The 14,001-nt window shown below is 36.2% G+C and overlaps 1 protein-coding gene across 1 annotated transcript in view; it reads left to right on the forward strand.

Annotated features, from left to right (window-relative positions):
* C8H4orf17 (chromosome 8 C4orf17 homolog) overlaps positions 1-12,078 on the forward strand; it is a 59,444-nt gene extending 47,366 nt beyond the window's left edge. The window contains exons 5-10 of the mRNA XM_087434630.1: positions 657-721; positions 5,350-5,493; positions 7,724-7,805; positions 8,983-9,172; positions 10,130-10,173; positions 11,663-12,078. Coding sequence (XP_087290756.1) covers positions 657-721; positions 5,350-5,493; positions 7,724-7,805; positions 8,983-9,172; positions 10,130-10,173; positions 11,663-11,865 — 728 coding nt within the window. The 3' untranslated portion in view covers positions 11,866-12,078. The remainder of the gene's footprint in view (positions 1-656; positions 722-5,349; positions 5,494-7,723; positions 7,806-8,982; positions 9,173-10,129; positions 10,174-11,662) is intronic.
* Positions 12,079-14,001: the final 1,923 nt, after the last annotated feature.

Below are 14,001 nucleotides of genomic sequence, written 5' to 3' on the forward strand. Positions count from 1 at the left end.
TCTTTCTTCAGCTAGAACTAATGAATTCGATTACTATTGGGTATATGCACAAAATCTTTAAAAACTTGTTTTGTTAATTATAGCTTCAGTAAAAAAGATAACCTTATTTACACAGAATATATCTTTAAATTAATGCAAAGCGAAATTAAGCAAATATTTAAGTAGTTTTAGGGTAATTTAAGGATATTTAGTTAGGTGACTATATGAATGGGTAGGGTTGAGAGACTGATGAAATGAGTAAAATAAAGGATATAATTATAACAGCGCGCATCTTCTCTTTCTGTCTGCAGGGCAAACAGCACACATACAAACTCCTTAATTAGAGAAAGTGATGGTTATACTGACAGAAAACAGAGAGAAACATGTCTCATATGAAATATGTACTTTTAAAAATCAGTTTACCCAGATCAAGAAAGCTCTTGCAGTGTTTCTTTACATCATCTTCCGGGGCATAGAATTAGTTTTCTAATATAAATATGGTTTTATTTTGTTATTGTAGTACAGTTCTACCTGCAAGTTTTCTAATCTGTATAAGCAGATCCCAGAGTTGACCTTAACTGAAATTCAGATGTACTCTAAACAACTGATGTATGTGTCATGTGGTAGAAATTCTTTTCAGTTTGATCTAAATACATTTTTCCTCCATATCATTTCAGAGCCCTGTAGAAAAATCAAGGAGTGCTTCAAAACTTCCAGTGAGAATCCCTTAGTTATTAAAAAGGTAAAGAAACAACTATTTACAGCAACCTATTTAGTCTGACTTCCATCATTTCCTCTCCTTTCCTTTGCATACCTTTCTGAAAAGGCACATTTCACAATATTTTTAACAGCTTTATTTAAGTATAATTAACATGATATAAAATGAACATATATAAAGTACAATTTGATGAGTTTTGACAGACATATCCACACCTGGGAAGCCACCTCTGAAATCAAGAGAATGAACATATCCAACACTCCCCAAAGTTTTCTCATGACCTGGCCCTCCCACAGGCACACATTTATCTGTTACTAAAGACTAACATGCAATTTTTAGGATTCTATATAAATGAAATCATATACTGAGTTCTTGTTTTTAATCTTGTTTCTTTAACTCAGCATAATTATTTTAAGATTCATCCATGTTGTTATGTGCATCAGCAGTTCATTCCTGTTTATTGCTGAGTGGTTTTCAATCACATGGGTACCCCACAGTTTGTTTATACATTCACCTGTTGATGGGCATTTAGCTTGTTTCCAATTTTTGACAAAGCTGATTTGAACATTTGTGTACAAGTCTTTGTATGGCTATGTATTTTCTTTTCTCTTGGGTAAATACGTAGGAGTGGAATGATAGTGTCTTATAGTAGATATATGTTTAAAGGTTTAAGAAGCTGCCAAAGTGTTTTCCAAAGTTGTATGATTTTACATTCCTGCCAGCAATGTACTAGAGTTTCCTTTCCTCCACATCCTGCAAAAACTTAGGACGGTCAGTATTCGTAATTTTAGCCAGTCTAGTCGGTGTGTAGTGGTATCTCGTTGTGGTTTTAATTTGCATTTCCCTAACAACTAGTGAGGCTGACATCTTTTCATGCTCTTACTTGGCATCCATATATGTTTTTGTGTGAAGTGTATGTTCAAATCTTTTGCCCACTTTTTAAATTGGGTTGTTGGTCTTTTCGTCATGAAGTTTTAAAAGTTCTTTACATATCCTAGATATAATTCTTTCGTCACATATACATTTTGCAAATATCTTCTTCCAGTCTAAGCTTACTTTTTTTTGTAACAGTGTCTTTTGAAGAACCAAAATTTATAATTTTGATGAAGCCCAAATTTTTAATGTTATAGTTTCAAATCCACATGCTGTTCCTCTCTCTACTGTGTCTTATTGCAATGGCTAACCTCTAGCGCCATGTTGAATAGAAGTGATGAGAGCAGACATCCTTGCCTTGCACCTGATCATAGGGGGAAGAATTCACACTTTCACCATGAAGTATGACGTTAGTCTACTTTATTCAGAAATGCCCTTAATATGGCTAAGGAAGTTCCTTTCCATTCCTAGCACTCTGAGAGTTTATATCAGAAATGGGGGTTGGATTTTGCCAAATGCTTTTTCTGCATCCATTTGAGAATGATCATATGATATTTCTTTTTTAGTCTGTCAATACGGTGAACTGCATTGGTTAACTTCCAAAAGTTAAACTAACCTTGCATTGCTGGGAAATAAAACCCACTTGGTCATTGTGTGTTATCCTTTTTTTATATTAAATTTCATAAAATATTGTTTAGCATTCTTGTGTCTCTGTTCATAAGGAATATTTGTCTGTAGTTTACTTGTAATGTCTTTTCTGGTTTTGGTATCAGCATAATACTGGCTTAATAGAAAAAGTTGGGAATTCCTCTTTAATAATCTCAGAGATTTTATGCAGAATTGGTATTATTCCTTCCTTAATAGAATTCTTCAGTGAAGCCATCTGGGCCTGGAGTTTTCTTTGAGTCAAGGCTTTTAACAACAAATTCAGTTACTTATTTTCATAAATATAGACCATTCAGGTTATCTATTTCTTCTTTAGTGAGCTTTGGTACTTTGTATTTTTCAAGGAATTTGTGCATTTTATCCAAGTTCTTGAATTTACTGATATAAAGTCATTCACAAAATGTCCTTTTAATGATTACATGCTCTGTAGAGAGGTTCTGTCTGTCATTCCTGATATTGGTAATTTGTGTCTTCCTTTTTTCCTGATGTGTCTAGCTAGAGGTCTAGTAGTTTTATTGATCTTAAAGAATCAGCTTTTCTTTTCAGTGATGATCTCTATTGTTTTCATTTTCTGTTTTTATTTCATCAATTTTGGTTCAAGTCTTTATATAAGATGAAAGCTTAGGTTATTGATTGGAGACATTTTTCCTTTCTAATATAAGCATGTATTAACTTGCTTATATTTAATTTCTTATTTGACCCATGAGTTACTCAAAATTGTTATTCAATTTCCAAATATTTGGGGATTTTTTAAGATATCCTTATGTGATTGATTTCCAACTTCATTCCATTGTAGTTGAAACATACTTTGTATACTTTGAAACGTTTTAAATTTATTGAGACTGGTTATATGGCCCAGAATATTGTTGACTTTGATAAATTTTCCATGTACCCATGAAAAGAATAGTCACTCTGTTGTTGTTGGGTAGAATGTAACAGAAATATCAATAGGTCAAGTTGGTTGATACTGTCATTTAAGTCTTCTATAGTCTTACTGATTTGCTGTCTAGTTTTCTATCAATTATTGAGAGAGAGGTGTTGAAATTTCTGATGAAAACTGTGGATTTCTATATTTCTCTTTTCATTTCTATTAGTTTTTAATCATGTATCTTGAAGCTCTCTTATTAGAAGTATAACTATTTAGGTTTGTTATGTCCTCTTGATGAAATGACCCTTTTACCACTATAAAATTACTATCTTCAACCCTGACAACATTATTTGCTTTGAAATCTATTTCATTATAGAACCGTTCAAGTTTTCTATTTATTCTTGAATTGATTTTTGTAATATATTCTTTTTCTAAAAATTACTTGTTTCATTTAAACATTCAAATTTATTGATAATGTTATACATAATATCCACATATTCTTTTTTAAATGTCTGCAGGATCTGTAAGATGTATCATTTTACATATCAGTTTTATTAATTTGTGTCTGTTTTTCTTGATCAGTCTCAACAGTTTGTCAATTTTATTAGTGTGACAAAGAACTAATTATTGTGAGGTTTTTTTTGATCCTCTATGTTGTATATTTCTTTTCTGTATTGTTAATTTATGTTGTTATCTTTTTCCTCTTTCCATTCACATACTTTATTTTTGGTTCTTTTTCTAACTTCTTTTATCTTTCTAATGTATGTATATTTTAAAGCTATAAATTATCCTCTGAGGATTGCTTTAGTTGCTTTCATAATTTTCACTATGTAACATTTTCATGAGCATTAAGTTAAAATTTTTTCTAATTCACATTTATAATTTCTTCTTTGACTCATGACTTAATTGCTGAAAATTATATATGAAAAATTATTTGTAGGAATCTGAAGCTCATGATAAATGGACTTGGTTCCAGAGAGAACTTGTGCTTGCTTCTCTAGGAACACAGAGGCTCTACCAGCCTAGACCAACTTAAACCAAGTTCACACCCTGATCGCAGGCCATATATTCTTCAAAGACTGTTGCACTTCTAGGTCACTATCACCTTCGCCTTGTGGGGATAGCCCTTTGTTGGCCCTTCTTTGGGTCCTGAGCTTTGATTCCTGTCTTCCAGGACCTTGAAGGCTTTCAAAATGAAGGTTTTCATTCTCTAGGATCAGACAATGACTTCAGGGCAAAAATGGCTACTGCACTGCTACATCTCAGGCTTCCCATTTCCCCTTCATTTTTCACCTATTAATTCCTATCTTATTTACTCCTTGACAGTTTTGATTGTTTTTTTCAATTATAATTTGTCTTTATAGTTGTGTTTGGTGGTAGGGTTGAACAAAAAAAAATATATATTGCTATTCCCCAAAACAAGAAGTCTACATAATAAACTTTAACAGAAGAATGTGCCTATATATAATATCGCTTTATTTTCACTAAACGTCAATAGTTAAATATTATTCTATCAATTCCAATCATCACAGTCTCTGGTTGTTGACACATTCAGCCACTAGCTTCTGTGTCTCTTTATATATCACTCACTTCTGAAGGTTAAAAAGCCTTTCTTGGAATAGGCACACAGATCTAAGGCTTCTATAACTCTTCTTGGACTTAAATCTCCTATAACTTTTTCTAAAAAAATTGTAAACAGTACATTTACCACCCACAACAAAAGATCGCCTTTCTATTTCCTCTTCCAGCTAACCAAGGGAAGCAAATTAGTTTACCTCCTTAGTTCTCCAGCTCTCAGCTGCCATTTAGCAGAGCAAGGAAGCAGCAGTTCACATCATGTAGTCTGTTCACAGAAACAGCACAAAACCTCTTGGCTGTCCTTTTCCAGTCATAAAAGAGAACACTTCCCAACTCAACAGAAATCTCATGTGTCATGAGTGGGTTCTTATTTGGAGCAGCAAGATAAATAAAAGTTACACATTAAACATTGATAAATTATCTTTATGTTTAACCGAGGGTTTAAAATGCTTTCACAAAAAGTAAAAAATATATCACTATTTGTTCTGTTTCCAAATGCAAATATTTGATAATTAGGCTTTAAGGGAGGATTAAAACTAACCTCCTTTTTACTTTCACGTATGTTTCTCATTTAGCTACAATACTTCTCATTCACTTTACATTCAATTTTTATAGAAAATATAAGTGGATGCCAATGCATATTGATTATATTGTACCTTTGATTTAGGAAGAAATTAAGGAAAAAAATCCACCGTCACCTCCAAAGCCATGCTCTACTTCTGGCTCCTGTTCTTCAGAGGTGATAAGTACCAAGACCGACGGCAAAGAGAACACCGTTTGCATACCAAACTACCTGGATCAGGAAATCAAAGTAAGAGGCAGGTTTATTAGATCCATCACTTGGGAACAGCATAAACATACAAAAAAATCACATCACTAGCATCCTTAAAACTCTTTAATGGTTCCCCTTTGACATCTGAATTAATTTAAAACTACTTTGTCTGAAACGCAAGGTCTGCTCCTGTCTTTATTTCCAGTCTTACTTCTCCCTAGAATCCTGTCATTCTTACAGAAACACAATCTTTGGTTTAGACATAATGAAAAGCTTGGTGTTCGCTTAACAAACTCATCCTTCTTCTTCCCATGTCTGTCTTTATCATCTTCCTAATGCTTGAGAGGCTCTGCCTCCATCTTCTTGCCATTACCTGATATTTCCGTCACATACTTTAAGGCAGAGATTCCTCTAATTGACATTCATCTCTCCTCTTACCCGTGAAAAACTGTTTCCTCAAACCTTGTCTGCCTGGGGTTATAAACTTAGTTATAGTAATAGTAGTATGTCATATCAGACTACTGGAAGGTTCTTTCCAGCCACAGTTATTTCTGAGAAGGACATATAATCAAGAATCAATCAATCAGCTGATGTTTGTCATCTGCCATTCTTTGTTTTCCTTCTCTAGATCCTTTTAGTAACCCCCACATTGACTCACTGTAAGACCCACTGCAATGAATTAAGGGTCAAAATATTGTAATGATGACTCTGATGGCGGTTTTAAATAAGTATCTGTAGTAGCTATTAAAAATAACAAAGCATGTTGTAAGGATTATCACTGAATAATCCTGATAAAGAACGATTTTAAAAGTAAAGCATAACAGTGGCGTTGGGTATAATAATTTATGCTGATGATTAAAATTGGGAAGGAGAATAAAAGGAAAAGAGGAGAAGAAGGGAGAGTATCTGCAGACTTGACTTCTGTTTATACACTTTCTGCCAATTCTGGCTAAAGTCTTTATATTATACGGAGTCTTCAGAACTACTGTCCACCTCACCCACCACACTCTGGCACCACTGATTTTTCTGGACTTGGCTCATTCCCACCCTTAGGGGCTTTCTCCTACCAAGAATTCTCTTCTCCTTGATCCTCTCAATGGTTACCTTCTTTTCATTAAGGTCCCAGTTTAAATATCACTTATTCAGAAATACTTTTATGACCACCCAGTCTAAAGTAGCTCTCTATCCAGTCACTCTCCATCTCATTACCCTTCGTTATTTTTTGCATAGCACACGCCACATCTGATATGGTTACCTGTATGTATTTATTTCAGTATTGTCTCTGCCTCCCCACCCCACTCGCACTAAAATTTAAGTCTTATAAGATCTCTTATTTGTCTGTCTTGGTTACTGCTTTATCTCTAGTGCCTAGAGAAGTGCTAGGAATCTAGCAATTATTAAATAAGTATTTATTGAATGTTGAATACATAAATTAAAAAGAAAAATTCTGCTAAGATCAAAGTGGAACTGTAGAAGATCAGCTAACCACACAGGCCTTCAACTCAACCAAAACATGAGCTGAGTGCAGTTTTAGTGAGGCTACCTTGCTTCCTTGGGCACATCAACAGACCAGCATGATCCTACAGAACTGGTCTTGTGGACATCTGCTAAAGAGCCCTCCTCTCAAAAGCATCTTCCACCTTACAGATATTGACTTAACTGGGCACCAATTGATACAAAATCCACTAACGTGTAGACTCTGAAGGAAGGGATCTTGACTGTCTTATCACAACTAATTCCTTTCACTAATTCCTAATTAGTGAATCACTTTGCTTGAAAAATATTAACTGGCACACACAGCATGGCATTTTATCAAATAGTTGTTGGCAATTTGTTAAATAAATGAAAGAAGAGGGAGTAAAGAGAGAAAATAGGTCTTATCAAGATTTTTTGGCTTGTATACATGAGTCCTAAACATAGAGCTCATCTGAAAGATCCCCATTAGAACCCCATGGTGCAGTGGGAAAGGATCAATTCCCCAAGAGAAGAAAAGTGAATTGCTCCTCCAGAAGATTTTGATACTGAACAGACAAAACAAGAGAAAAACTGCATAGCCTAACCTAAACTACTCCTTGTATTGGAGATATTGTTTTGTTAAGATTCCACTGTGTATTATTTGAAATCTGGCTCCCAAGTTAAATCCCAATTAACTTAATTGAGCATCGTGCACAGAGTGACATTTGGGAAGATGAGATTGTGGAGCAAGTAAAGGGAACCTTATAAGCCTGTACCGTTTTGCTCACCATGTAACTCTAATATTCTCTGTCAGATTCTGGCCAAGCTCTGTAACATTTTACGTACTGATTCTCTGGCAGAAGTTCTACAGTGGCTGCTTCATGCAAGTTCAAAAGGTGAGATTAAAATAAGCATTTGCAAACACTGAGCTCAGTTTATTGTCAGCAACTAGGAATGTGCCAATATTTGAAGTTTTCTACCTTGGATTTGCAAAGATAATGTTGCAATATTATGTGCCTAGTGTTTCAGTTTCAGAGTCTTTGCAGTCCTCTAAATCCAACTGCATGAAAGCTGGTCATTCAATGACCCAAAATTTGGTATGCCCCAAACTGAACTTCTTTGGGTGACGCGAAACACTTGTGTCCAGGGCCGGTTTGTGTTTTTCCTCCTAGGTCCACACACCCAGGGCTCTCCCTGAACCCAGAACCAGTTTCCTTCTTGGGTATGGATGGCAGTAGTACAGCCTTCCAAGTTCCAGATTCCAACAGCTCTGCCAATTCCCCACCAAAACCATCAACTTAGTCATCTCCCGGCTCCTTTAGGCCCCTCCTGGCCTGTTCCATGAAAACATATGCCAGTTCCAGTGGGACAACCATAAGTAGCAGAGAGCAGCTATCCTCAAACCTAGCTGGTCATCAGACTACTGTGGCAAAACTTCTGAGGTGGCCGGGGCCTGAGATTTTGCATTTCTAACAGTTCCCAGGTGATGCTGATAATGCTGCTTTGGGTACACTTTGAGACTGCACTAATCAAAGTTGGGAGATACCAGTGTGTTAGGGACAGAGTAATGTTTTAAATGGGGAGCATTTTGGAAACAGTACCTTACCCTAGGAATTCAAGACGACTTGGCAGGCAATTGAGAAATATTTGGGGGTAAGGAGTCTTTAGTTATTCTCTATTTTTCTTTTCCTTTTTTAAAAATGTAACTTAAAAAAAAATTACACAAGTAATAAGTGCTTATTGTTGGGGGAGAAAAAAACAGATGAACCAGAAAAAAAAAAAAAACAAAAGAAGAACAATAATCAGGAAAATTATCATAGACCTCATTTCAGTGAATACTTTGGTGTAAATCTTTCCAGATATACTTGTAACTATTTAGTATTTAACTATTGGTCTGTATTTTAATGAGATCATATTGTACTTATTATTTCGTACAGGTATCCTTTTTTTAGCCTTCCTAGAACACAGATTACCAGCCTTTCACACCAGAGTGCTGGATAAAAGATCTAATCCTATGTTTCTAACCAACATGATACTTATAACCTTCATTCCCCCCTCTTTTTTTTAAATCAGAAAAAGAGTGGGTCTCAGCTTTGATTCATGCTGAGCTGGCTGAGATAAACTTGTTGACTCACCAGCGAAGAAACACCTCAGCAGAACCAGCAGCAGAGACTGGGAAGCCACCCAAAGTCAAATCACCCCCAAATTCACCTGCAAAATCAGAAGCGCTGACCAGACCTAGGGAAAGACCTCAGCTGGCCAGGTAGGCAGACACAATGGCCACCTAGAGGCCATGTGGTCCATAAAGACTTTCAATTCTCTTCTTCTTACCTTTCAAAACACTAAACATGCTGAGGTTTTAAGTCTCCTCTTTATTCAGTAAATGACAACAGTGTGTATTTGTTTTCTTTCATTTTCGTAAATGTAATATGAGAGTTGTTCTAAATCCTATTGTTTAGAGCATGTTGGCAGGGCTATGTCTTCCTTTCCTTCCGCTAAGGGCAAAGCAAGAGCAGCCATATAGGAATCTAAGAAAATGCAGGGTTTTTTTAGTTTACGTAAAAATGGAAGCAGTAAAAGAAACTAAAATTGTATTGTTATTGTATATTTTGTTAATTGCACATCACACAGGTATCACATTTTGTGTGTAGAACAATGCAAGATTAAAATAAATTGCTTCACTTAATTTTCTCTAACACATTCCTGGGGGCTGCCGGGGGGAACAATAACTATTACGAGGATTGGAAATTATTTCAGTAGAAATTTTTCTTAAACCTTGTAATTTCAATGACAGAAGAAAATACACATTTATGTAGAACATCTGGGTGAAAGAATGTGGTAAGATGTTATTTAAGCTGGGAGAGAAAATCTTGTTGCTTTAAAATTAAATGTTCGATAAAGCTTAAATTCAGAGAAAATAAATATTCAAAACATACAGTATGTAATTTTAGAAAGTATTAAGACAGAGGAGAATTTTGTATTGTAATTTATCTCCCTCTTAAGGTTTCCACACAATTGGAGACTGGGAGATAGTCAGGGTCAGTCTGTCTATCTTGAGTAATATATGAGGTACTGTTTATATATTTACTCAAAGTCAGAAGAATTGTCATTGGAAAGTACATTTAATACTGTCTGCATTGAAAAACAAAGAAATTTTTTTGTATAGAAAATACTTGTTTGTGTCTGTGAATTTCATTTTCTCTTTCTCCAACTGATTTAGAGTGTCAAGTCAAGGATCTGAAGGAAATAAGGAAGTGCCAAAAGGTTAAGTACGGTTTGTGATAATTACTGAGTTGGTATAAGGAAACCAGTAAGCATCTAACCAGTTAGGGACACAGATATTAAGGATCTACGGCTTTGAAGGCAGTATATACAATAGTGATTTCCAGCCACTCTTAAGGCGCAGCATCTGCTGAATTGCTCATAGAGATAAATTTGACATAAAGTTAACTTTGTTTTGAAAGGCAAAGTGCCTCATCAGGGACAGACACTCCTTGAGAAGCAAGACAGCAGGACAGCAGGAACTCTAGGTTTGGTCACGCCAATCCAGCAACAGGAGAAGCCCTGCATTGACCTCACAAAAGGACAATGATCTCAGAGTTTTGCTTCTGCACAGCTTAACGGTCATTGAGCTAAATGATTTTCACTAGCAACAAAGTCAACCAGAGAAAACAGTAAAATGGCAATTGGCTGCAAGCAGATGCCCCACGGGACAGCTGAAATATAATAGAGAGTAGCAGTTTTGTGTCCGCACCAAAAGTCCAGCCCCAGCCTACAACTTGGACCAAGAAAAACCAAGAATTGTGGAAAGTCCTACTTTGGTGCAGAATAGCCCAAGTGAAATGTCCCTGTGGGTTTGGCAGCTCCTAGCTTTAAAATAGGCACAGCAACAATGACACTAGAGACACAACCATGAAGTTCGTCTACAAAAACAGAAGCCTGTCTTGTTATTTCTACAAGTTCCCCTTCTACCAGGAACGATATGGTAATCAGTTAGAGCTCCTTGAGGTCACTCTAGACCCCAGCAAGTTCCGTGGGGGTTAACCAGACTCAAAAGAGGTTCTATTTGCTAACAGGCAATAATAAATGTAGTTTAGAAATTAGAAAATACGTCTTACTCTGACGCTCCAAGGATGCTCTATTGTACCTGACTTCTCCTAACAAACTCTTCACCCTAGGACTATAACACATGGCACTGATGGTTCCTATTACTCATTTATGTCTTACCTATAGGCCCCAAATATATTTTACCCTGTCTAGATATTTGGAAAGTTTTGTATAAGAATCCCCAAATCGTACCCCTTTGTCTCCAGTGTTGATATTCAGCATCTCTACAAATCCTTATTTCTCCTTGGGTGTAACCATGTAGGCCTTGAGAAAGTCTTATGAGTACAACTGTTTTAACCTGCTTGTCTATTTTCTTTTTTGTCTATCAGGACCGTAGACCCTTCTCCTTTCTCTCACTGGTCCCATGCTTGCCCATCACCTTTAGCAGCTCTAAATCATTCCTACCAAAATAATGTTTGATTCTAAGAGGGAAAAAATATATCCTTCATTTTATGGAACAAATAACTCATTAAAGATGAGCAGGTGCTAAGAAAGAAACATGAGAATAGATTCCTTTATGAATTTTGGGTATATTTGATTCACCTAAACTTCATATAGTGTTTGTATGTTGTTTGCTACCAAAACATGGCAGAAGCTATATTTGATGTCTCAACTATGGTCTTATTTAGATTTTTTTCTATTTCAGAGGCTGGGCACAAGCCTCCATTGTTTATAAGAAGAAATAAGATGAAAATACCTGTTGCAGAATATTTCAGCAAACCAAAGTCTCCTCCCAGGCCTAAAACTCAGGAGAGCATACCAACAAAGCCAGTTTCAGCAAGGAGTATACAACAAGGATACAGTCTCTCTCCCCAGAGAGCATTTTATCCTGTAACATACCAAAGGTAGAGATTCTGGACTGGGCTAAGTCTTTCACGAACATGCTTCACTTTGTTACAAAATCAAATTATTTAAAAAAAAATAATTTGGTATGGAGGAATCAATAGCTCCTCCATATAGTGGCACAGGTAAATCTCAAAGCACCTGTATATAATACTACTAAATAAATGCCAATGGAGACAATATTTCTATTTGCAGTTAATTTTAATGCCATGTGTAAAAAGAAATGTTGATTTACATACTACATTTCCAGTCTTGCACTATTAGTATTAGTACATAAGCATAGGGCCCTGATACTAGAAAAATCATCCGTAATCAGAATTAGGCAGTTTTAATTTGACACCTACCCCAAACTCTGATAGAGAAAAACAAAACAAAACCCAGAATTTTAACATCTGAGCTACTTTCTGCAACCCACAGTGTTTCAGTGTTGTTGGACTATTGGAAAAACACTCACCTCCCTCCAAAAAAAAAAAAGATAATAAAAATTATCCCTAACTTATGAGCCAGAAAGGAGCTAGTTTCCACTCATGGCAAATTGTGAATGATATTAACGAATTTCCTAATATTGAAAGTTTTGTATTTTTAAAAGAAATCACTCTTGGGCCATGACTATTATTCTTTCAGTGTATTACTCGATTCTATCTACTAATTAGCCAATCTTTTATTTAGAATGTTTGTATTGATATTCAAAAAAGATACTATAAATTGTGTATGTGTGTGTATGCGTGTATGCACACGATCTTAATGATAACATTTATATTGTACTTCCTGTGTGTCAGGAATCACTCTAAACACTTTATTTTTTTTATTTATTTATTTTTTTGTGAGGAAGACCAGCCCTGAGCTAACATCCGATGCCAATCCTCCTCTTTTTAGCTAAGGAAGACTGGCCCTGGGCTAACATCCATGCCCATCTTCCTCTACTTTATATGGGATGCCGTCACAGCATGGCTTAACAAGCAGTGCGTTGGTGCACGCCCGGGATCTGAACCAGCAAACCCCAGGCCGTCACAGCAGAGCGTGTGCACTTAACTGCTGCGCCACCGGGCTGGCCCCTAAACACTTTAGATACAGTAACATTTAATTTTCACAATAACTATTTGAGGTAGCCACTACTGTTGTTCTCATTCTTTTTTAAATAAAAAAATCGGAGATACAGAGAGTTGTACTCACTGGAACGGGATCAACAGTTGTAATAAATGTCATCATGCAAATACAATAGAGGTTTATTTCTCACACAAACATCCAAGCGTGTGTTTTCAGTCAGCAGATGATTTCACATTATTTGGTGATTCAGAGGCCCAGGATCCTTCTATCTTGTGGCTCAACCACCACCTACGGTTTCACTGTTAACTGCATCCTGCTGGCAAAAGAGGAAAAAGAGAGTGGAAGAAAGTATTAATTTCCTAAAGCTGCTGTAATAAATTACCACAAACTTAGTGGTTTAAACCAACACAAATTTAATCTCTTACAATTCTAGGGGCAGAGTTCCGAAAATGGATGGGCTAAAATCAAGGTGTTGGCAAGCCTGCATTCCTTTTGGAGGCTTTAGGAGAGAATATGTTTCCTTGCCTTTTCCAACTTCTAGAAGTTACCCACACGTCTTGGCTCATGACTCCCTTCTATCTTTAAAGCCTGCATTGGCCAATGAGTCTTTCTCACCACACATCACTCTGATACTGACTCTCCTGCCCCCCTCTTCCACTGTAAAGAATGTTGTGATTACACTGGGTCTGCCTGTTACCCAGGTTATCCAACATAAACTTATTTTAAGGTCAGATGATTAACAATTTAATTCTCCCCCTTACTGTGTAACATCACAGGTTGCAGGGATTAGGATCTTTGTGGGGGCATTATTCTGCCTTACACAAGGAGGGTACATCTGCTTAAATAAGTCTTAGCCTTGAAATGGGAAACATCACTTCTGGTCACGTTCCATGGTTGAGAACTAGCCTAGCTGAAAGGGGGCTTATAAAATTCTTAAGTAGGAATCATATCCCAGCTACAACTATATTCTATGGAAAAGAAAAGTGGATTTTGATGGACAGTTAACTCTGACACAAAGGTTTAGTGACTGGCTCAAAGTGTGGCTGGAATCTATATGCTTAATGACTAGACATTACTGATATTATCAAGACCATG

Source organism: Ceratotherium simum, chromosome 8 (genome assembly GCF_057802395.1).
Source record: "Ceratotherium simum simum isolate JZ-2026a chromosome 8, ASM5780239v1, whole genome shotgun sequence".
Classification (NCBI taxonomy): domain Eukaryota; kingdom Metazoa; phylum Chordata; class Mammalia; order Perissodactyla; family Rhinocerotidae; genus Ceratotherium; species Ceratotherium simum.